Source organism: Sycon ciliatum, chromosome 8 (genome assembly GCF_964019385.1).
Source record: "Sycon ciliatum chromosome 8, ocSycCili1.1, whole genome shotgun sequence".
NCBI classification, from domain to species: Eukaryota; Metazoa; Porifera; class Calcarea; order Leucosolenida; family Sycettidae; genus Sycon; species Sycon ciliatum.
This window is the reverse complement of record NC_088650.1, coordinates 8,776,683-8,800,910: the sequence shown is the minus strand read 5'-3', so window position 1 is coordinate 8,800,910 and position 24,228 is coordinate 8,776,683. Positions and strand designations below refer to the sequence as shown.

Here is a 24,228-nt window from a genome sequence, read left to right as displayed (position 1 = left end):
ACTTTGTGAGTAGGAAATGTTTGGAGGTGAAAGCCAGATGAGATGACCAGTTTCAGCATGCATAGGTCGATGATAGGATCCTGCATGTGCAGCCGGCTAGCCTAGCGCCGGTTAGTGCACGGAGTACTAAAAAACCGTTTTTTAGTACCAAAAACCGTTTTTTAGTACCCCGCATCGCGGTAGATCTACAAGTACTACAACAAAAAAGTACTCCTTTTTCTCAGCATGCATTTGCACGCTGCTGAGACAGACCTGCATGCAGCGCATTTTCTCCTGATTATGCATGCCCGAGGAGAGATAAGACGGTTGACCAGTGTTGACCATGGTTGACCATGGTTGAATAGACTGGTCTACTCACGTAGTCGACACACACTCACAGTGTGATCCTGTTGTTCGCTGACTGATCAGCACAGAGGGAAGCTCGAAGTGATCGTGGCGCATTTCTTGTTACATAGTCGACACTTCTTCCTCTTGATTTTCTTTGGTGGTGAACACTTATTGTGGCAGCCTGACTTGGAGAACGACTTTCCTAGCTGTTGCTGTATTTTATAGTCGTACTGAAAAAGGTATCAGCTCACCTGCGTGCCGCTTCTTTGGACAGTCCGAGCTGTGATGGGCGACTCAGAGGGGAGAAGGTAAGTCCTACTTTATTTAGGGAGGACTACGGAGATTCTCTTACCCGGTTCTCTCTTGTGTGATGCTGTTAGCCCTGGAAGCGGCCGAGGAAAGACGAGGGGTGTCGTGGTGGTCGTGCCCGAAGAATCTCACCAGGGCACGAAAGGAAAGGGCAAGAAAGAGAGTACAAAAGCCACTGGTGGAGTGGTAAGTGCTGACGATCACTGATGACTTCATTGTTCCTGTTATGTTTCGGATCGCGCAACATGCTACATTTTACTGTCACTGCCTAGGAAATCCGTTCTTGTTCTCTGTTGCTTACCCATTGAGCCTGCGTACCCGTCATATTGAATTTTACTCTATGATTCTCGTCTCTCGCCAGTATTCATTTCTGTTCTACTTTATCTTTTGCCACAGGATTTGACCAAAACGTTCAAAAAAGCGAAGGATGACAAATTGAAACGTGTTGATGTCTCGCGTCAGGAGGTAATTCTATTATACAATTTGGGAGATTTATTTGTTTTGCTTTGTGGAAACCTGATTTTCTTCACAGCTTCTTCGTTCCGTGATTGCAGCAGTTGGTTGCCAGCGACATGCCGCACCAACTTTTTAAATTTGTTTACGCTTGTGTGATGGTAATTGAAGGACTTACGTGTCGTGGTGATTGTCTACACCGACATTGGTCACTTGTGGAGGAGAGCAGGAGGCAGCATCTGGTGGTTCGAACCGTGTCGACGTTCACCTCTCCTGCTGCACAACTGCTGTAGAAAACGATGGCGTGTATTGTCACGTTGACTTGGATTTAGTGACCGTTTGGTCGTTCTGTTATGATCGACTTACGTTCGGATCTGACCTGGCTATTCAGTATTGCTTCTGCGTGTACCATATCACGATCCCCCAACACCAATGCCCAATTCCTATCGTTCGTGGAGTTGATTTCTGAAGCCAGTAGGTTCTTCAAGAACTAGTATTCAAGCTGTGCATCCTTCATTTGCGTTGACATGTACCCTTGCTCGCTCATGAGTTACCAGCTGTAATAGGACTGAAAGGGATCCTTGGGCTCATTTTGCACGTTCTGAAGTGCTTCTACATTGAGTTGAATGCACAGCTCATGAGCATAACCATAAGCCAGCAGGTGCCATTCTTGCATCACCTGATCCATGATGTTCTGGCCAGGGGCCTTTACTTTTTTGAGTACGTCGAAGATTATTGTATAATCTTCTCGTAAAGAAAAACCGAATCCAGGTAATTTCCTTCTTTGTCTGTCAGTTGCACTTCGAGATCGCTTTATTGAAGTGTGCGAGGGGCCGTCTATTTTGAATTTTTCAGAAGCACCTGTAACACATGTCTGAAGCTGCCCATCCCGTTAGTTATAGGCATGGAGGAAAACTGATCTTCTTCTTTTTGGTCACTTTTTTGTCGCTGTAGGTGACAGTCTTGCCGTCTAACATCAAAGATGTAAGTAGCCCTCAGCTGTGGTGACAGTGTACAGCCTAGCGATTTATTGGTTATTGGTCACCGCTGACAGCTGCATAACTATGCTTCATATCCCCAGCTGTGCTATGCAGACTGGACAGGGCATACTGAAGCTTCAGTAAAACCCACCTCGACGGGTCCTGACATCTGCACATTGTAGCCGAGGTCAAAACACTGGGAAAAGGGCACCCATGGTCCTCACAAATGTGCTATACAATGGAAGTCACATAGTACGTGCAGTCTGCATCGACTATAGAGGGACCGGTTGTGAAGATATATCCAGTGGCGTGTCCAGGATTTGGCTGGGGGGGGGGGGGGGGGGTTGCGGCCGGGATGGGGTGGGGGTGGATGACATCATGCTACTGTCCCAGGTCAGCCATTTTGAAAACCGATGTCAAGGAGCCGTAAATCTCATACACCACGAACAAATTGTTGCGGAAAGAAGTCTCAAGACTCGCCGAGCGCGTCCCAGCAGGGATCACACTGGACAACAGTGTACACAGTCAGGTCACCGTGTTTCTGTAGCCAGGCATGATCACTGGTACTCTGTAGTGTGTTCAATCAACACCAGCTCGAGCACCATACCGTGCAAACGCTTTTGGACGATCGTTTCAGGCCTCGCTCGCGCCCCCAGCCCTGCCTTTTATTTTTCGAAACCTAGGTTGAAACTTTTGAGGCCCCTGTGCACCCCCCTAAACCCGCCACAGAGCAAAATATCAAAAGCAAAACCCTCCCTGGCCGACCTCATCTCAGCAGGAACATGACTCCTATTTCCAAGTGGTGTGATGAAGTCAGCCAGAGAGCGCATGTGGTGCAGGTGGAATTGCTTTATTCTAAGTATCAATAAGTCTATAGCCAATGAGTACGTTCGCTGATACATATTTCCTTTACGATTCTTACGTGTAGGCGTTTACATGGCCGCGATCCGTTCATTCTGTTCAGTCGAGAATTATAAGACCTGGGTCCAGAATGTGTAATCTAAAGTGCCCAATACATGTAATTGGTTGTAGTGATATACAGGATATTGGGACGGTCTACCAGAATCAAAACAGGCACTGCACACTATAATAATATTCGCCAAAGTGGCGCAATCCAAGGGACCATTCCACATAAGAAATAGTGTGAGAAGTTATCATGATGCCTTGCTACACAACACAACCATTTCAGCATTTAATAGGGAGGTTCCGGAGTACGATTTTTCGTGCCAAAATCCGTAGAGGCGCTACGGATTTTTTATACGTCGTTTTCGAGCAGTGAAATGTTCCGGAGTACGGAACTTATGTGTTTGCCGTCATTGCCTAGGTTACGATCGCAAACACGTCACATTCCCGCGCTATGCCTTTTTATTTTGAAAATTTGTACCGAAATCAAAACTTCCCGCGGAAAACCCATGTTTCTCGTACCAAATTTGTACGCGAAAAATCTTTCTGCACCCGATGACGCAAAATCTCCATACGAAACATGGTTCGTGTGAAAGCCAGTCCACACGGATTCTCCGTGCCGAAAAATCGTATGGAGCTCGCCTGGAAAAAATCCGTAGCGCCCACACGGATTTTGGCACGGAAAATCGTACCCCGGAACCTCTCTATTGCCCTATTAAAACTGCGGAATCTTAGTGGATGGATATGTGTGGGTGTTCTAAATGTTATTATTTTCACCTATTGTTCATTATTTTGTGCCACCAAAGTTGTCTAATTTTCTAACTATCCATTCTTTAACCTTTGCTTTAGTTGCACCATTTGGAGGAGTTGTACTGCTATGGCAACCGAATTGCCATTTTGCCGCCGGAGATCGGAAATCTCAAGAACCTGCGAATGCTTGGGATCAATGAGAATAACCTGACCACCCTGCCATGTGAGCTGCTCGTTTGTTGATGCGCAGTGTTTGTCTGTGGTCCTCTCTCTCTCTCTCTCTCTCTCTCTCTCTCTCTCTCTCTCTCTCTCTCTCTCTCTCTCTCTCTCTCTCTCTCTCTCTCTCTCTCTCTCTCTCTCTCTGACTCGCTCTCTCTGACTCGCTCTCTCTGACTCGCTCTCTCTGACTCGCTCTCTCTGACTCGCTCTCTCTGACTCGCTCTCTCTGACTCGCTCTCTCTGACTCGCTCTCTCTGACTCGCTCTCTCTGACTCGCTCTCTCTGACTCGCTCTCTCTCTCTCTCTCTCTCTCTCTCCCTCTCTCTCTCTCCCTCTCTCTCTCTCTCCCTCTCTGTGGTGTGTGTGTGTTCTCAGTTCCTTTTTTGTGAGGCTATGCTTTTTTCCTCAGGAGGACTCGGGATTTATCAAGAATGCCTTCATTTTTCTGCCTGCTGGTTTCTGATACCCCCGGATCGGTTGCCCTTCAAAGTACCCATTATATGTTCTCCACTTCTCATGAACTGTTCTCCTGTTATATTGTGTGCAGCTGAAATGAAGAATTTGACCAACCTGCATGTTCTTGACTGTCGGCATAACAAGCTAAGAGAGGTGAGAATTGTCGGTGCATACGCTGCTACTGTTGTCTTCATGTCTCGGCATTACAAGTAGAAACTGGCACATTGTGTAGATCAGCTTGTCATACTGCAGGCAATCCTGGCGACGTGGAACTTCCACCTCATGGCACCGACTGTAGTGTCTGGTATTACAGCCTGTCTGGTATAGAAGCCTGTTTTGAATACCAGCCTGATTTTCAAAATTCATTGTCTTCTCATGAGCTTGGTTTTAGTGTTGACATACATGGAAATACCTGGTTCGAATACAAGCCCGACTTGAATAGATGCCTAGCACTGGCATTGGCTTCTACAGAAATTAAAGTTGTTTGGACCCTGCTGGCGCCAGACGTTACTTCAGTAACGTCTTTTGCATAGCTACGGGAATAAGCCCGGCTTTAATACTCGACATTACAGTATTCTTGTGCATGGTAACCCTCTTCAATGATCCTGTACTGAGCTTCTCTTTGCGTTTCTCATCACTGATCACTCATTGAGTTTCTACTAGCTGATTGCGAACCCATCCATGTTTATGCTGTTCTTTCTTTGCTCGGATCCACTCTTTTAGGTTCCCGCGGTAGTGTATGAACTGAAGGCGTTGCAGACTCTCTTTCTCCGCTACAACCGGATAGTCTCTATGTCTTCCACGATCCAGCAGCTGGAGAGCTTGACAACGTTAAGTCTACGCGAGAACCGTATCAAGGAGCTTCCAGAAGGAATCGGTGAGCACTTGGTCTTACACTATTGTCGCACCACCATTAAACTATGACTCGTATTTTCTCCTGTGATTGGATTTCTTCAACTTGTTTTGCCCTGCGAGAACTTCTTGACGCGATCCTCGACAACTATGCTTTTACTGCATGTTGTCTTTTCTTGCTGGGTTGACTGGCCCGAAACGCCAATTATTTTTACATTGTCAATAAACCTAATTTTCAATAGTTCAGCGCAGAGTGAACGGCAACTGGATAGAGCGGTTGTCAATTGATACCCCTCCCCCATCTTCTATAATCCATTTTCCACGAATTTCTTAGTGTCTTCTTGTCTTCTTCTTTTTGTTGTAGTATTTGTTGTGTTTGAAGACTTCTTAGCACATATGCTGGCATGGTAGTCATTAGCTTCAACTAATGATGCTGGTGGGTTGTGTGCGGCCGGCCTGTGTGCACTGTAGGCGGATTGCGAAACCTGGTCACACTCGACGTCAGTCATAACCAGCTGGAGTCAGTACCGGAAAGTAAGGACTTCCCCTGTGTGTGTGCGTGCGTGTATGCATGTGTGTGTTCACGCGCGTGCGTGCGTGATTTGGTTACATTGTATCGTTGCCTTTCCCTTCTATGGTTCTACAATCTGTACTTTATTGTATTATAATTATGATATTCTTGTTCTGGTCATGCTCTGCTAACTTCATGCCCAGTTGTGAGTGAGGCTGGTCTGGCCCATAGCTCCCCATCCGTTGTATGCATTTGCTGTGCCTTTGCTTTGCTCTACGACTCAGTAATTGAGGCCACTACGAGGTGATTTGTAAAAAAATTACATGGCATATTATTTTACAAATCGAGTAAAATATCATTGTTGAGAGCGATTGCATTCTTCCCGTGAAGTGTTTTTGTTAGTTCGACAGACAAGTGAGTTGCCATTATATTGTAGTTTGTAAGCATCAGCAGAGTATAGCGGATTTTGTTTCTTCCACGGCCTTGTGAGATATCAATCATGGATCGTAATTCGTGAATTTGTGGTCAATGAGGTAATATCCCTCAATGGATGCTTGAAGGACGTCCAAGAGCCAGCGAGCATATTCTACGGCAGGTGGAAACCCTAGGCTGGTCACCGATGCCAGCATTGAGTCTGTCACACCGTCAAAGTAGCAGGGCTGAAGAAGAGATTAGCCAAAAAGGTGATGGTCAGAAACTGCAATTTTGGCAAAAGGTGTCTTTCACTCACCTATCATGAAAGGTGATTCAAATCCAAGTCCGAAGCTGCTGATGCTTATGGCATACAGGTAAATAATTAGCTGTTCAGTAAATCTACGTATGAAACTCAGCTTGCTACCTCAGAAGTGCTGGTAGAGATTCACGATGGCAAAGTGCAAATGCAGGAAATGCGGCATGAATGTATGTTGGGTGTTGACGGCGGAGCACCCATTGAGGGTGGTCTGCAGTCTTCTTCCAACACAGAAGTATATGAATCAGGTGAAGGAGTCACTGCACTTGTCTTGGAGAGTATGGAAGCCCCGACATTGTCAGTATGCGCCGGTTAAATGCACTGTGGTCCAGATGCACGAAGGCACCCTGTCGTGGGACGGCTGGCGCGCATCATGGATGGTATCTTTGCTTCGTGTGGTTATTTCACGCCTGAGGATGCACTGCAAGTTGAAAGAAATGGAGCAGCAAGATAAGGTCTGCGTGCTCATGCTCTACAATGCCGGCAAGCGGTCAAAGATACCCTACCGTTTGGAACCGCAGTTGACGACGTACAGAAACCAATACGTAGGGCAACCTGCAAAACCAGTCTGCTTTCTCTGCATGTGACTTGCTTCAGATGTATTTTGATTTCCCATTGCAAGGTTGTTGACACATTCAGGTCATATTTGTTGATGTTAGACCCTATTTTACTGACTTGTAAAATTTTGTACACACTTTTTCTGGGTGAAAAAATGCATGCAAAGCAACCCCACACTGTGTCTCTCATGTTTGTGGTGTTCGATCAAGAAGTCCATACATGGATAGAGGACATACATAGTGACAGAATGAGACCATGCACACTTCAAAACTCGACAGGGCTAGGAATGATAGCCTTTTTTACTTTCGTGTAAAATTATTACAAATCACCTCGTAATATTTATATGGGGTTTCTTGGCTTATACTCATGGTGGTGAAGTGTGCCCAATTCCTCAGGAGTTGACCTTGCGCTTGGCCTCTCTCGTTTGCGTTTGTTTTAGGCATCGGTAACTGTGTCAAGCTCGCTACTCTGGAACTGCAGCACAACGAGCTGGAGACCATCCCAGAATCGATCGGCAACTGCACACAGCTCAAGCGTTTGGGAATGAGGTATGGAACGCATGCTCTTTATCTGCCATTGCTCCGTTCTATCTGGTCACTCCCAACTTTCGATACGCTGCATCGGCGTTTAGAAGCAGGCTTGGCTTTTGTCGAAACCTTTAGCTACATTTTGGGGTCATGCTGGTAGTTGCCATGGATTGCAGCTGCATTTAGGTCGCACTTAATTTTTGCATTTCCTGTGAAAACACTATTCCGCGGTCTGCAGCAAATTTGGGTGCATAACTTACGGCCAAGAGAGTGTGGTCAGTAGTATGAGCGATGTTTTATGTCCACTGAATTTGGTCAAGAATGCCTATTGCAGTTGTCCTTTTCATGTGGTGGTACTGGACGTCGAAGGTTGAACCCTGTGAGGACTGCAGTGCTACATTAGCAAACCATGTCCCTTTCTTTGGCCAATACTAGTTCAAGGACTACTAGTTTCCTTCGTGACTCATGCTTTTTTCCTTCCATGTATTTGAACAATTGTGACGTGGAAAATGTGGGCACATGTTATGAGATAGAGTCCACCAACTAAGCCCGATTTTGAACAGTCAAACGTGCATTGTTCAAAATCTGGTTTAGCCGGTGAACTCGATCGCATAACTTGTGCCCACATTTTTCCATGGTGCAATAATTGTTTCCTTGGCTCATCATCTGAGTTCTTACTGTTTTTGAACGTTCAGATATAACAAGCTGATCGGAGTGCCCGCTTCCATTCAGAACTGCACGCTGTTGGAGGAATTCAACACCGAGCAGAACAAGATGGTTGAGCTGCCGGTAAGTTGCACGATGTCAGATTTCTGTGCTTGGGTGGTGTGCTGTCAGGGCACACATTTCTCAGCTTGTATTGATATTTACCTACCTTTCTTCTTCTTTTTCTGTAAATCTGCACGCTCCAATGCAGCCGTTTCCAGTCCATTCACACATAATTATTAATCTCTGGACTTTCTCAAATCCGATTTAGACCGAATTAGGCTCACCACACCGTGTTCTAAATCTTCCTGAAATGGGTTTGGACCTGCATGTCTTCACACTTATCCATTGTTAGACCTGGCCGAAAAATTAACTTCCGAATGGTCCATCTCGCTGAGTCGCAGCAATTGGTACCACTTTATCACTCTTTGCCGAGAATGTTTTGGTCTTCTCACAGCTTTCAGGCAGTGCCCGTCCTCTGTGTGAAAAAATCAAACTGTTAACCGAAAATCTAAAAAGTTACTTACGCTACTTGTGTTTGTATGCTGTTTTCTTTTACAGAATGACCTGCTGTCTCATCTGAAGAAAGTCGAGATTGTACAGCTATCGCGGAACCAGTTCACGGCAGTGCCACCAGGCCCGCCATCTATGTTTGAGGATGTCCAGGTAGGCAGTGTTTGGTGCACTACTGGTTCAGGGATAGTGCGACACGTGAATGAACCGCCCCTGACTGCTGTGTTCTGTGATCCATGGTGCTGGCTCCTCATTCTGTTTTGCTCTCACGCTGAAAACCACTGTTAGCCACGCAGTGGTTATCCCTGTGTTACTAAACCCAGACAGTCGTTACTGCTCGTGTATTTCACAACGGCCTTTGTGAATGTTGTCGTCCTCTGCTTAGGCCCTCAACTGCGACCACAACAAAATTACAGATATTCCGGAAGGCATGCTCCTGACAGCGAAATACTTGGTAAGACATTGCTCTCTACTACCAGTTTATAAGCTGCTACTACTGTCAGTTCAAGCATATACATATCTCTATCTTAGGCCACCCTTTGTTAATTCATTGTTTAACCCATTGAGGGCTACAGGGCCTTTCATCTGAGGCTCTGAAGAAAATGCTAAAAATATGGCCAATGTAAAGCTCCACAACTTCATAGTCTAGGCAACTAGGTTGTTGAACTCTTGTGAAATGTTGACCAAGGCTATAATCATCACGCTGACCAACTCGATATAGTTCCTAGAAAGGGGAACAAAATGCTATATGACACGTAAGTTCATCCAAATTGCGTAAAATACGAAAAAGTCGCCAATTTGAGTTGAATCACCGGACGAAAAAGAAGAAAAAAAGTATCCAAGCGGGATTCGTACCCGCCACCTCTCGTACCGAATGCAGGAAATGTACCGCTCGACTCTGGGGTCTCTTGCAACCCTACTCTGGAACACGGAGCTTAGTACGGTAGGATAGCCTGTCAGCCCGAGTATATTCGGGCTCAGCGCCCTGACGTCATCCTGAATCCCGAATATATTCGGGCTCAGCAGTCAATGGGTTAACGTCCTTTTTTCGCGAAAAGGTACGCGGGAGGGCGGAAAAAAAACAAAAGCCCATTCCAAAAACTGGAAACCCCAATCAAACATTTTGACCAGTAAAGCATGTGATATAATATACAAATATTTCTGGGTCTAACGGCACTTGCAGGCATAGAACAACACTCTTTGATGGTACATTGGAGCACATGCCTGATGAATCCAACAAAACAGGTACATAGCATGGAGTTAGCATGTCATGAATTCATTACATCTGGATTTTTACTAGGGGTGCGTTTGGTTGGTACGATCTAGAACAGGATCGAACAGCTGGTGCACATGGAGCAGCCTCATGCCAACCAAACGGTACTCCAGAAACAGAGCACATTTTTGTGGAAAAATGTGCCAAACTTGGTGCATTCTTCAAAATGTGTATGGGTCACCATGGTCACTTGTACGGTACAACGAGTCCAACCCAAAAGCGTATGCACGTGATCATTTGGGACCAAAATCGATGTTCCCGCCAGGTTTCACTGTGAAAAAGTGAAACTGCTCGGTCTGCTCCGGCCTTGAGGCCGGAGCAACCAGAACATGTTCTGGCCGACCCAGAACAGGTGCAGTCCCAACCAAACGCGCTGTTCTGGTGAATCCTGTTCTAGTTCTTACCAACCAAACGCGCCCTAGGGCACACACCGTACGATATTTAAAAGCCAACAAAAAAAGAAAAAGAACACAAGACAAAGGCATGCCCGGGAGGCAAGATTATAAGTTTAACCCTTTTACGGTCTCACATTTGAAAATCGATCACCGGTGATCGATTTTTTCAAACTATCGTAACTCAGTCAATATTTGAGCAAATTCGAACATCTAAATATCTAGGTTGAAGAGAAAGCTCCAGGCTATCCGTAGGAACAATCGCCGAAGCGATAGAGTGAACGGCTGCGATGCTACGAAGCTCGCGATCTGCGTCACGGCTCATTTGCGATTTGAGTGGGCGAGCTGGGTCTTGAGGACGGGTTTTTCCCTTTGCAGCTAGCTGTCGCCATAGAGACACGGATTCAAATGAGAGTATGGACTCGCAGCACTCCTCACAAAAAATGTGAGCTCGGTGTGAGCAAGGAGAGGGAAATGGCTGTTGAATCTTGTTTCTCGTCGTGAATCAAGCACTGGGGCGATGTCGCTGCGCTGCAGCGCTGGATCCACGGCACGCTTGGTGTCGAATTGTAGCTCGGCGTGTTGCTCGTGTCCAGAGCTTTCCAGAGAGCCCAAGATCATGAAAATCAGCGAAGGGAAACTGAAGTTATGGATGAATGAAGGTACGAAATTGTTGAATTCTGTAAATAGCCTCATTTCGACTGGATTCTGAGACCGTGAAAGGGTTAACCCTTTGTGTACCAGCCCCATCTCGAACCGTACCATATGGTACGGTTCGCTGCACTCCAATCAAGCGCGCCGTTCCCCGCCGCCGTAGCTCCGATCGACCCGCGGTTTTTTGCGCTTGACAGCTGAGATCCCACTGAAAATTTTGATGTATGACATGGGTAGGTTGCCATTTGAAAGTATGGAGAACGAACGCGTTCAAAAGTATGCTTTTCAGCGCAAACAATTGTCGCTGTTTCGATCGTGTTCTCGCTCAGTTTCTCTGCTTGTAGCGAAGATGTAGCTTGGTCTAGGTCATGTCGACGTCTTCTAGACGTGGTGGACGATTGGAGAGATCGGCTGTGGCGATATCATCGCGGAATGCGACTCGAAATTGAAAATTTGTATCGCTGATCCCATCGCAGTATTCGCTCTCAAAACAGGAGCGAGAGAGAGGGCAGCGATGGCCTAAAATCGTCAAGGCAGGCGTAATTCACCAGCCAGCGACTGCTTCTTGTCTTCTCTTTCACTTACCTGACGCTGGATGTGTGTAGATGAAGAAAAATACAGATTTCGAATGTGAGACAAGAATTCAAAATTTGCAATTTTGAACCAATTGTTTTACCTCAAATGTGTGAAAATATGACCATTTCCCTGGTATGTTGTTACTCTTCATGCACTGAGACAACGCTTATGAGGTTGTTTTGTCCCTATGTTCCCAGTACAAGAGCACAAACTAATTCTCAGTCTATTTGTTTGTGATACCCTGGTTGGTCAGAAATATGCACAATTGGCGCGTATCTTTGGTATTCCACCTATGGCCTTCATATACTACTGCATGCTGTACCAATATCCATGCTTACCTGGGTGCAGTGATACATATGGAGTCAGGAAAACACAACTTGCATATACAAAAGTTGTCTAGATTTCATACCATGGTTGCTTCTTTGGCTGCGATAGCCCCTTACATACATTAGATGGCTGGTACATAAAGGGTTAAGGTCATCATCGGCACACTGTGAAACTACACAATCATGTATTTACAACTTCGCATATTATTGGTACTACTACTTTCTTGTTTTTTTCCGGTCGGAGGCAAAAAGGTACGCGGGCGCGGACGTTAAACAACGAAAAAAGAAAGGGTGGCCTTATCCAGCAGAACTGCTACTGTTAAGTGAGAAACTTTCGCTAGAGAACAATTTCGCTATTTTCGTGACCATCACACATTCGCGAATATAAATCGCCGCAAACTGCTCTGTGCATTGATTACAGACAGTACAAAATCCACCTGAAGAGATCAAATCGCGAAAGTTTCTCATCGTGAACCAGCTCGATTCTGGAAAACGCCAAATTTGCGCGCCGTAAATGTTTATCGCTTTACAGTATATGGCAGTGCATTGTATAGGCTGTGCGATGTTGAGTGTCCCCAACCTTACGCGAGTCGTACTCATCCAGTGATCCATGTGCATCAAGCCCGTGATTTCACTTAGGCTGGACCACTAACACCTCATTCTACTGAATCCTAGCGACTGATCGCAGATCGCTAACATTAGGGGCGAGGGCACACAAGTCTTGCAGCCAGTACACGCATGCCGAATCCCATTTGTCGCATACATCATGTCCGAATCCCGGTCACGAATTCTCACATGGCTGTAACATCCTCTGCACTATGCGGCGAAACATTGCTTGACATTCAAATATATCGGTCTTGTTAGATATTAGAACTAAATATTGCGACAGAGCTTTCGGCCATATTTTCAATTCATTGCACTCCCAACTCATCACAACCACGCGCTCTTCAGCTGAACCATTCAGACACCAGCAAGGACACTTGCTGGTGTCTGAATGGTTCGGCTGAAGAGCGCGTGGTTGTGATGAGTTGGGAGTGCAATGAATTGTTAGATATTAGACACCCTTAGCAAACAACGTTATGTTGTAACGGTATTACCGTAAGGGGGGAAATACCGTGATTTGGGCTCGACCTTTAGCAAGATGCACGCTATTTTTAGTACGCTGTTGCCATGAGAATAGCTTTTAGTTCGCACGGTACAACCATTTATTTTTACCATATACGCGATACAAGGTGAACTGCGTACGGACTATGCAATATTTGGCCAAAAACGCACCGTTGGTCACAACGATAAATCAGCCCCTGTAACGTTTTTACGCTGCAGCTTCAACGCTATTTGGGTGATCAAGGTACGAGTACCGTAAAAAATAGCGTTACCGTTTTTTGCTACGGGTGTCTATTACTATGGAACACTACCCCGTTCAAGTCAGTGGATCCGCAGGGTCTGACCACTAGTTTGCTGGGCCAGACAGATTGAAAGTAACAACATGTATAGTGTACTGAATATATGGCCGGTGATGAGACATTACGGTAATCTTTCTCTCTCTCTCTCTCTCTCTCTCTCTCTCTTCAATCGTGCCTTTCTTTTCTCCCCTTTCCCCGCAGACTAAAGTAAATTTTGCCGGCAATCAGATTCCCTCATTACCGAGAGACTTTGGTGAGTGGAAGTACGTTCTGGAGTTAAACCTGGCATCCAATCAGCTTGCCAAGCTTCCCGAGGACATCAAATGTCTGACTCAGCTGCAGGTCCTGGTATTGGCGCAGAACTCCATTCGGGTGAGTCATTGTTTGCGGAATCCAATCACCTGTTCCTCTCTGCACTCCTGCCATTCGTGCCCCGTCAGACATTGTTCATTTGGTTTTCACTTACCCCTTGAAAATACACCTGTCCTGCTGTTTTGGTGTCGAACATCTTATATAATGCCTCTCTAGATCTATAGTCCGTATCCATTATATCACGACCTGCCGACAACAGCCATGAAATGTCCAATTTTGCCCTTCTACTTTGTTTAGATTAGAAGACTAGCTAGTCATGATCCAGATGTTGGCTGTTACTGGTCATCATGAGTGTTTCATGGGTAGCTGTTTCCTAGGGTGCTAAGCGAAATCATCATCAGTCTCGGGAGAAATAGGAAAACTCGATCGGAGTTTCACGCAGAACTGTCGATTTTTTCTTTTAAAAAGAGTGCCCTATGTGTGCGTGTGTATACCATGGTTACTAAGATAGGGTCCGGGGCAAGCCCCCCCCCGGATGATGCATTTTATTTCTTTATCCTACTGATATTTGGCTAAAATGATGTGGCAACACTGGTTTTAAATTGTAGTGCTGTGGGAAGGGGGTCTTGCCGTGTTACTGTGTCACATGGGGCTATTGTGTTGGCTTGCTTTGCTGCTTGTCGTTGTGGCTCTTGACTCGGTTTGGAAAATTGTCTGGACCTGTTATGTGCTGCTCCTGAGGACACGTGCTATTGTACTAAGCACCGATATGATGTGTATCTTGGTGCTTTCTTGCTGTAGCATCTGCCCAAGGGAATTGGCTTCCTGCGAAACCTCACTCAGCTCGACCTGGAAGGCAACAAGCTTGACTCACTGCCAGCTGAGATTGGTTTCCTGACCATGCTGGAAAAACTGAACATCCAGTCCAACTGCATCAGGCAACTGCCGCGTGGTATTGGTCATCTCATCAACCTGCGCCAGTTCAGTGCCGGGGAGAACGAGCTGCAGTACCTACCAGAAGAAATCGGTGAGTTGCCGTGTCTGTCTTGGGGGGGGGGGGGGGTTGTCGGCTGCTTCAATCATCAATTGAGTCATCTTTCCAGGATTTCTTGTGAATCTCTCTCCCCTCTCTATGGGGGGAAATCCATGTATCAGCTTTTTTAATGGATGTGTGCACACCCCTTCTTCACAGCTCCCTCCTCTTCCTCTGTTTCTCCACTGTGTCGTCGTTTTGGTTGCGGCTACAGAGATTTACAGTGTATGAGTAGTTTATGCTCTCACTTATCAAAATTGAACTTTAGGCTACTCGCAAGCAATGCCTTCTTGTTCAAGGCAAAAGGTGATAGAAAATGAAATATTAGAGAATAAGGGGGGGGGGGAGCAGAAACAACAACAGTAAAATGCATGACCTCTTGTTGCAATACATGTGCATTGCACTCATCTCTGCTCCCCTTGTCTCCACATGCCATTTTATTATGTTTGTGTTTTTGTGTCGCACTATATCAGTATGCTCCATTTGGCTGGTGTCTGATACAGTTTGTTTCGTGCTTTGCTCTGTCTACAGGTACATTGGAGTCTCTGGAAGAGCTGTACTTGAATGACAACTGCGACTTGCAGATGTTGCCGTTTGAGCTGGCTCTCTGCCGTCGGCTAGCGCTGATGAGCATTGAAGGGTGCCCACTGCGGCACCTGCCACCCCAGTATGTGGAGGCCGGTCCCTCCGGCATCATTCAGTTCTTGCGCACACAGGGACCGTACCGAGGTTTGTAAGCGCGCCATGCCGGTCACAACAACTAATTCATGCAGTAGACAGTAGACAGCCCATGTCTTCATTGCCATTCGGGGCCACTGTCTGCGCGTATAATTTTGACACCGGTGCGGTGCGTGCCTCGTAACGCTTAGGCGTTGGTGTTTGTTCAACGGACGACGTATTTAATTCCAAGTAGTAGCCACCGTGACTTGTAGCTCACTTCGGGTGTAGCCCGAGCCATCGCTTCATAGCCTGTACCTTCTTAGTGATAGTTTATGTGTTGCCCGGCGCCCGTATCCCAAGACGACGGCAGGATCGGCTCAGTCTGGGTCTCTGCTGGCCAGGCCAGCAGAGCGTTCTCCCACCGAGTGCCTTAGCCTAGAAACGACACTGTCCTGGAGACGACATTGGACAAGCACCTGTTCGCTGTGGGCCTGACCTGTGGCTCCGTGCTAGTGTTATAGAAACCTGCCATGTGTACCGTGGCCGCGTAGTTATGGTAATCTTGCCTGGCAAGCCGTTCGGTTGCTTCGGCGGATGGCTATGCGTTCTCCTTATTTTGTAGTCCTGTGTTTTCTAAGACGCTCGAGAGTTATGGCGCGATCAGCTCCCGTGACATACGAGCCATTTCTCCTCGGTAGTTTTTCAATAGTCTTTCGCTAGAAGGGCGTTATTTGTATCTTTGATTGGAACTTAAAACATGTCTTAACCGTTTCCAGCCAGCATCTGTCCGACATAATCCTATTATCCATTCTGTACTTGCTCTCCTTATTACACTGTGCCCCATGGTCCCCATTGTCCCCGCACTCCCGCTTAGTCTCTTCATAACCAGGGTCTTCTGGCTCGGTGCGGCTGACGTGGCTGCCAGCGAGATGCGATGCTGCGTTTCCCTGGCCGTTGCACTATTCGAATTTGCCGCTGATACTCTTCGCCGCAGACTCCATAGCTCCGTTTGCGCGTAGCTGCCGCCTGATGGGGCGCGTATGTTCCTGTTTACCAAACAGCATTTAACCAGACTCCGTTGATGCTCGGAGTTGACCGCAGTGCCAGCTGTATCGGCTGCCAATAAATGCTTCTTCCAGTTCTTTTTTTTCCATTGATTTCCCCTGCGGCTCCTTGTCCTCCTGGCCTGCTTTGAATACCATATGAATAGTTTGTCCTCTTTTATTGGGCGCGCACGAGTAGCCTCTTCCCTTCGTATCTCTGTGCTGCGTTTCCATTTTCCAGTGAATTTTCTAGTTTTTATCACCCTTGTTTCCCCTTTTTTTTCATTGCAATGTGCGTTGTGTTGCTCTGCGACGATGTTCTTCTCTCTCTCTTCACTGCGTGTTTTTGTTTCTTCTTCTTCTTCTCCCGCTTCTTTTGTTTGAGCCAATACCGCCTGCAGGTTTGGACTTGACTTGAGACTTGTTGTCATAGGTTTGTAAGCATTTGGATGATTTGTCTCCTGGCTGACATGTAGAACTGTGCTGTACATTGATCAACAGAAATGTCTTGTTGTTTTGTTGGGGCGGAATGCGGAGTGCTTGGCATGGCGCTAGGCATATTCATATGTCCTCGACTGTGAATTTTCCCCAGAATCCTGTACGGGTAGTGTCCGCAGAATTAAATTGTATAGAAAATTCTACGGGTATAGCGGAAAAGGACGAGAAAATGCTTTTTCTGGAGATCTGTACATGTGTGTTCCGCAGCCAAATTCTTTGTGTGCTCATTTTCCATGCTGAATTCTACATGGACTTTGGAGCTTTCTCATCCTACCATGGAATTCGCAGGGACACAGATTCACACATTTGGGCGGGTTTTGCAGTTGAAATGGGAGAACATGTTCTCTTCTGCTATGCTGCCTTGCCTGGGGGGGGGGGGGGGGGGGGTGCACCGGTGGGTGGCAAGCAGAGAGTTGGGTACGACTCCCTGGTGGCAAGTCTTCTTCTTTTTCACCTGGTCTTATGCCTTGTCTGCACTATACATGACTGTATGTATAATATCCATATAAAAATCGCTCTGTGAGCGGTTCTGAAAAACCTTTACTGGTACTGCCCCGTCGTAAAAGTAAGAAATTAGAACTGGCCCATTGTCCCCCCAAATGCGAACTGATCCACCTAAATCGCGAATGACGGGACCCGAACGCACCAGTAGCACGAGGTCGGGAGGGCACAGGATCACGGCAATTATCATAGGGTAACACCAGTAGTAGCAGTAGAATTTATTATTTTGATAGGGAAGCCTACCGCTAGTACAGTACATGGCCTATGGTCCGGACCAACGTCCCCATCTGCATCCACAGGTAGGAACCTCGTGCTACTGGTGCGTTCGGGTCCCGTCATTCGCGATTTAGGTGGATCAGTTCGCATTTGGGGGGACAATGGGCCAGTTCTAATTTCTTACTTTTACGACGGGGCAGTACCAGTAAAGGTTTTTCAGAACCGCTCACAGAGCGATTTTTATATGGATAATTTCAGCTCTTTTTCCGTTCCCTCCCCACCCCAACCCCGAAGGTAAACATGATGACCACACGCGCGATGTACTGTATGTAGCCATGCGACTGCAATAACACACTGATACATACCAGCCCTCCCCGCCTCGCTACCCCGCACACAGATACACAAACATGTGTATGCACACGGCACACACACGTGGCCACGCACACATACGCACATGCACACGACACAAACAGGAAATTCTTCATGTATAATGCCATGCAAAGCAGTGGCCACCGTACTTGAGGAAGTCAGTTGTGAAACAAAAATAATTCAACTACAGCGTGTAGACAAGCTGACGGCCAAAGCACAACATAGCAAACATGACATTTGCCCAATGATTGCAGTTTGCAGACCATGCCATGGAAGCAGCGAATACAGAATGTAATATCATACAAAGTGACAAGCAAGGACGTGGCCATCATACACCAGAAACTTGCAGAAAGTCACATATCCAACAGATAGAGAAGTGAGCAGCAATCTGATACAGCCCACACAGGACAAAGCGGACCTGATACTCGTCCCAGGATCGCAAGTGAAAAACCCTTTTCAATGCATAACATGCAGGTGTACGTTAGACGCATGAACATCTGACCGTGTCGCCAGCATACAATGTCATCACATGTTTACCCCACAAGTTACACACATGCACAGTAGAAGCACAATGAAAGCAATGGAAAAGTACGATGTGGTTGCTTAAGCATCTTCACACTTCAAATTCAGACTTTAATGTGGGCGTCACGGGATGATATACCTGCAAGATACAAGTGATGAAGAAAGAAAGCAGAAGGTCGTGAGGTAGGCTATGAGACACCACAAACGGTTCACCTACATGTCTGTTCAGGGCTAGTGCACTCACACAGAGAATTGTCATAATCGAGCATTTCCCAAACTGAGAAGTGCAATGAAATCCACTTGCATGCACAGGAGCAATTTTGCAATATTATGATGCGCAATTCGACACGATCTGCGATGCTGCGTGCGATGTGCCCTGCTGTCATGATAGTGACAGTCACCGCAGTATGTTTTGTCAACGTCGCCCGTGCACTCTTCTGTCAAGTCCAAAGTGCTCACATCCTTGGCAATGTTTTTGCAGTGATTAACTTTTATCCTTGTGTCACGGGTAACTTTAATGAAGTACCCGCAGGCCGTGTCGATCTGCACATCGTCCACTCTCTCATGTACTTGGCCTGCTTTGTCTGTGTATCCATTTCATGTGCGATCCACAAAATCGACTAGACAGTGGGTGCAATACGCGCTCTACCTGAAGACGTTCTTCTGGCGACATCTCGCCATGTACTTGGCCTGGCTTTGTCTGTGTATCCATTTCATGTTCGATCAACAAAATCTCAATGCACTACAGAGACTAGACAGTGGGTGCAATACGCTCTCTATCTGAAGACGTGAACCATTAAGTTTTTTGGAAAAGTTATACGTACACCTGAAACGTAATGAAGTACAGGAATAGAGAGAGTGACTACAATACGCTCTCGACCTGATATAGTGATAACGTGAGTACAAGACACTCTCCACCTGATAACGTGTTAGAAGGTAACATGTCTACAGTCCCACCGTACCCTTCCGACACGACTGTAGACCATTAAATTTTTTTGAGAAGTTATACGTACACCTTAAACGTAATGAAGTACAGGAATAGAGAGAGTGACTACAATACGCTCTCGACCTGATAACGTGAGTACAAGACACTCTCCACCTGATAACGTGTTAGGCTGTGTTTACATGAGAAATTTCAACCCGGGTCGAGTTCAGCCCGGGTTGAAAGTCTGTACGATAGACAAAAGAGGTGAGTGTTTACATGAAGACAGTTGACCCGGGTCAAATACTTATATGCCGCCAAAAGTCCACTTCTACAGTCCTGTATGGTCACGTGAATCCGTTCGCGCGAAATTTGCATCTGCAGTGCCGTTCAAACCTGGCGCGAGATACGCACAGAAGTACGTTTGTACGATTTTCTTGACCCGGGTTGATTTCAACCCTCCCCTTGGGGGGAGGGTTGAAATCAACCCGGGGCGAAATTTCAACCCGGGTCAAGCGCAATGCGTCATGTGAACGCGCCATTCATTTTGTGCACATGGCGGGTTGAAATCTGACCCGGGTCGAACTCAACCCGGGTTGAAACGCTTCATGTAAACACAGCCTTAGTAGAAGGTAACAGGTCTACAGTCCCACCGTACCCTTCATCATTCCTCATTCACCATCGCGCGATACCCTGGCACACACTGGCAACATATCAATGGGGTGCCTTACCGTCGTCTAGAGGAGACGTCTTCGCAGCAATATTTTCCCTCCTGCGCATTCAGTCGCCGACGCGACAGCGTTCACGGGGCCGTTCCAGTTGCGGAAGACATTCGATTCATCGGGCCAATTCAGCAACAGGGCCGTGGACACACAGGGGGCAGAGGAGAGACATTGTTAGTGGACAAGAAATATGCAGTGGCAAGTGGCGAGTGCCGCATGGATGTCAAGTTGTCATGCACAATTCAGCTATTACTTACGGTCCAGCTAGTCCTGCCATTGCTCGCTCGTCCTGGTTCCTCCTCGTTCGTCTTCCTGCACGTCTGCACTTCTCCTTCCCCACCGTTGGCTTTGCGGTACGGGGGTGCCGGAAGGAATTCCCACATGTACATGAAGTCCCACCATGACTCTCCATGTACATGTCCACGGCCACGTCAGCAGTTTGTATAGTACCGGAAGGAGTTCCCACGATGTCTCCAAAGGCCTAGAGCGGACGTCTTTGCAGCAATTCTTTTCGCCCTGCGCATTCAGTTCGCCATGTCTCCAAAGGCAAAGGCCAAGAGCCTAGTAGAGGGGACGTCTTTGCAGCAATTCTTTTCACCCTAGTAGTAGTACCAAGAGTAGATAAACAGTGTTTATCTACTCTTGGTAGTACCAAGAGTACATAACCCCCCAGAGTGTGCAACGCCTGATCCAGCTCTGTGTAGGGTCTTGGTCGAGCGGAATCGGATCTTCTGATGTCATGCGTACACTTCACACCAGCGCAAGGCCGGTCTCGAGGCAGGGCACCATTGTTTTTGATCCAAGAGTACCCGCGACTCCCCGGGTTCCCCTCAGATGTGTACGGTATTATGACGCAAAGACCCGATTCCGCTCGACCAAGACCCTACACAGAGCTGGATCAGGCGTTGCACACTCTGGGGGGTTATGTACTCTTGGTAGTACCCTGCACATTCACTCCGCCGACACGACAGCGTTTACGGGGCCGAGGTGCAAAAGGTCCACGTCAGCAGTTCTCAACTATTTCGCGTACGGGATAGTCGCCGCGACAGCGTTTAAGGGGTCGTTCCAGGTGCAAAAGGTATCCATCAATGGCACTTTGCAGTATGGGGTACGGAAAAGGGGCCTCCTCGTTCGACTTCGTCGACTTCTGCAGTTCTCCTTCCCGTCAGGGGTGCCGAAAGGGGCCTCCTCGCAGTTGTCCTTGCCGTCAGGTCCACGTCATGCAATTCTCAACTATTTCGCGTACGGGATAGTCGTCTTTGTCGTACGCGACATCGGCGTTTACCGAGTGGCATTGGCACAAAGCAGACCGTTGACGGGGTCACGTGTCAAAAAAGTATCAACAAGGTGTCGACTACGTGTCGACCACGTGTATAGCGGTACACTCAGCGGTACACTAATTCTCGTGCCATTCTCGTGTCACAAAACTGGAACATCGAGTACCAGTATGGAAAGGCTTCAGACAGGAAGCCTTTCCAAAGCCTTTCCAATGTACTACTTGTAGGCCGATTTTTATTCCTACATGTATGGAATCTATAATTTAATTTATAGAAGCCTTGCTTGATGGTCTAACATGTTTTCAATTTCGACAGCATGTTAATAATACAAGGCGAGGACGCATAGTGCTACTCTGCCAACGGGTTATGGTTGCAGGAGCACTATACGTCCTCGCCTTGTAACATGCTATCGAAAACATGACATGGAATCGTACGAAAAATCCTCGACATCCGCGCGAAAATCGCCTGGTACATGGTGTGCCTGGCCTACAAGTACAAGTGTTCCACGCACTTAAAACTTCAATAAAAGTAACTACGGCCGCGCCTGCCGGTGGTCTCCGCCTTGTTACATGCTGTCAACCAACAACATGTTCAACAAAACAAGCTCGTACTACTAGTACTACTAGTCCCAGCGCTAGCCTTTGGCCAAGTGGTTGTGGGCTTGCCTGCGAATATTACAAGGTCCCGAGTTCGAGACCCGCGCTGGGAGCAGGGCGTGTACTGTCTGTGCTAGCAAATGCGGTGATGCATGCGTGAACCACTTTACATGCAGTGAACTGCGCCGACACCCACGGTCAACTGGGTACTCACTACGCGGAGTGAGGGTAACAGTTACATGGATGCAGCTAACGAGGTTAGCCCCCTTGGCCTTGTCGGGCATTGGTTGTGAGACTTAGTAAGTTACCACCTCACCCTCGCCGTTAGGCGCTGCATCTGCCACCCTGGTATCACAGGCATGGTGGTGGCCTGGCACATGCGAACCTTCCAAAGCTGGTTGTGTTTCTCAACGCAATTGTATAGCCGGTGGTAACGCGGACGTGCAAACTTTACTTTAGTAGTAATAGTAACTACATTGTACTTGTAATATCAAGAGTACATAAACCTTTTGGGTTTATGTACTCTTGGTAATATGTTTTGTCTCTAGACTATAGGTGCATTGTCTCGGACTCTTCTTTCCTGGCATGCTGATACCACTTGAAGTCTTCCGTACAAGTACAATGCGCATGTTGTAGTCATCGTTTTGTCTCTTCCGATTGACTGAATGTTGCGGGACTTCATCATTGTGATGTTTGTGGCTCAAGTTTTATTGAGGGGCTGGGGGGCTGCTATTGATTTTCTTCTTCTTGCTTGCACCTCCCTTTCATGATGTTTTCTAGGGTATCTGTAATAAATTGCATTAGTAGCTAGGAAATAGCACACCCTCTCAACCGAGAAGAGTCTTGTTTAATAACACAAGGTGATAGAGAGAACACCAATGAGAATATGAGAAGAACCGAAGTGTCAAGTAACTAGTGAGAAGGAAGGCACGTGTGAGTAACGTTACTGTCTGCATGAGAGAGCGGTGTGAAATGCATGCAATAAATAATATTAATTTGATGGGTGAAGGTGAGAACCATCACTGTATCTGTGCGGCATATCCACTGCTTCTGACTCTTCTGAGGGTGCTATTGCCACATTTTAGCGGCCTGCTTCCTAGAACGTGTCTTGATCGGATAATCTGACGTCTGTTAGTCGAGGAACTATGGAAGTGTGGAATTTGAAGCGCAAGAACCACGCTTGCACGAGCAAAGTATCGGTTGATCCGTCTGGCGTCCTCGCTCACACCTCAGCTTACTACTCCAACCCCACAAAGCGCTCTCCAGACTCCACTCTACATCAAGCCTACATGTACTTGTCTTTGTACATACTACAATGTAGTGGTACTACTACTAGTAATATCTACTGTTCTTTCCAGGGAGTAGTATTGTACTACTCCCTGGTTCTTTCAATCAAATGAACCCCTCGATAGGCACATTGCCTTTGGGTCATTTCATAATAATAATAATAATAATACATTGATACACCTGAATAAGGCTGAGAGAGAAGCTTGCGGGAGATGATGAAGGCAGACAAGAGCGAGAACAACGAAAATGTACCGGTAGATTTACCTCTCGAAAACTTAAAAAGCAACGTTCTCGCAGTCACCCGTCACACGTAGCCCTGGGAGGATGAATGCCTGCAGGAAAATTGGCAGGATTTGGTGCCTTTCTGGTATGTTTCATGCGGGGAGCAAACCCTCTCCTAACAATCATCGCCGAACTATTTCGTACTGTTTCATGCATGTTTGGTATGTGGATAAAGAAATGAAGCAGACTTCAAGGACCTTCCTGCCATAAGGCTTGTATGGTTCTGCCAGTTGCATTGCTTTTCGAGCAGGATCTGCCATTTTTTTCGAGTACTTAGGCCAAAACAAAAAATAGGCTTGTTTCCGGTCGGCAACCCCTCAAAAAGGAGACTCGGTCGGCCGGAATGAAACTTTTTTTGGATACTTTTTTTTGGTTCCTCAATCGTTGTGGTATTGATGGACAAGAGCACGTACATATGTACATTGTACATATATCATGGCAAGGATCAATGTCAAAGTTGACTGACTCACTGTTCTTGGACAGCATGTGGTGTATTCCTGTTTTCGTACATCCTGAGAAATCAAGCAAACAGTTCGAGTCCTTCCAGCTCCGTTATTCTAGCTCGTGTCGA

The 24,228-nt window shown here is 46.8% G+C and overlaps 1 protein-coding gene and 1 long non-coding RNA gene across 2 annotated transcripts; one reads left to right on the top strand and one right to left on the bottom strand.

Moving 5' to 3' along the window:
* Nucleotides 1-379: 379 nt before the first annotated feature.
* On the top strand, nucleotides 380-16,959 carry LOC135823228 (leucine-rich repeat protein SHOC-2-like). Its single transcript, XM_065336074.1, has 15 exons — nucleotides 380-635; nucleotides 708-822; nucleotides 1,033-1,101; nucleotides 2,044-2,073; nucleotides 3,822-3,945; nucleotides 4,489-4,550; nucleotides 5,121-5,274; nucleotides 5,721-5,783; nucleotides 7,488-7,596; nucleotides 8,271-8,364; nucleotides 8,842-8,946; nucleotides 9,179-9,247; nucleotides 13,619-13,789; nucleotides 14,531-14,756; nucleotides 15,294-16,959. The coding sequence occupies exons 1-15, from the start codon at nucleotides 613-615 to the stop codon at nucleotides 15,497-15,499; spliced, it is 1,620 nt and encodes a 539-aa protein (XP_065192146.1). The 5' UTR covers nucleotides 380-612; the 3' UTR covers nucleotides 15,500-16,959.
* Nucleotides 16,960-18,166: 1,207 nt separating this feature from the next.
* On the bottom strand, nucleotides 18,167-20,809 carry LOC135822969 (uncharacterized). The gene is made up of 2 exons (XR_010554578.1): nucleotides 20,225-20,809; nucleotides 18,167-18,710 (listed from the first exon to the last, which is right to left on the bottom strand). It is a non-coding gene; the product is annotated as an uncharacterized LOC135822969 (long non-coding RNA).
* Nucleotides 20,810-24,228: the final 3,419 nt, after the last annotated feature.

What these genes read in the sequence shown, in the direction of transcription:
- LOC135823228 (XM_065336074.1), top strand. Translation starts at nt 613, where the DNA reads ATGGGCGACTCAGAGGGGAGAAG. An exon ending in GCTGGAGTCAGTACCGGAAA is followed by an intron (nt 5,784 to 7,487) that starts GTAAGGACTTCC and finishes CGTTTGTTTTAG; the next exon opens with GCATCGGTAACTGTGTCAAG. An exon ending in GTACCTACCAGAAGAAATCG is followed by an intron (nt 14,757 to 15,293) that starts GTGAGTTGCCGT and finishes CTCTGTCTACAG; the next exon opens with GTACATTGGAGTCTCTGGAA.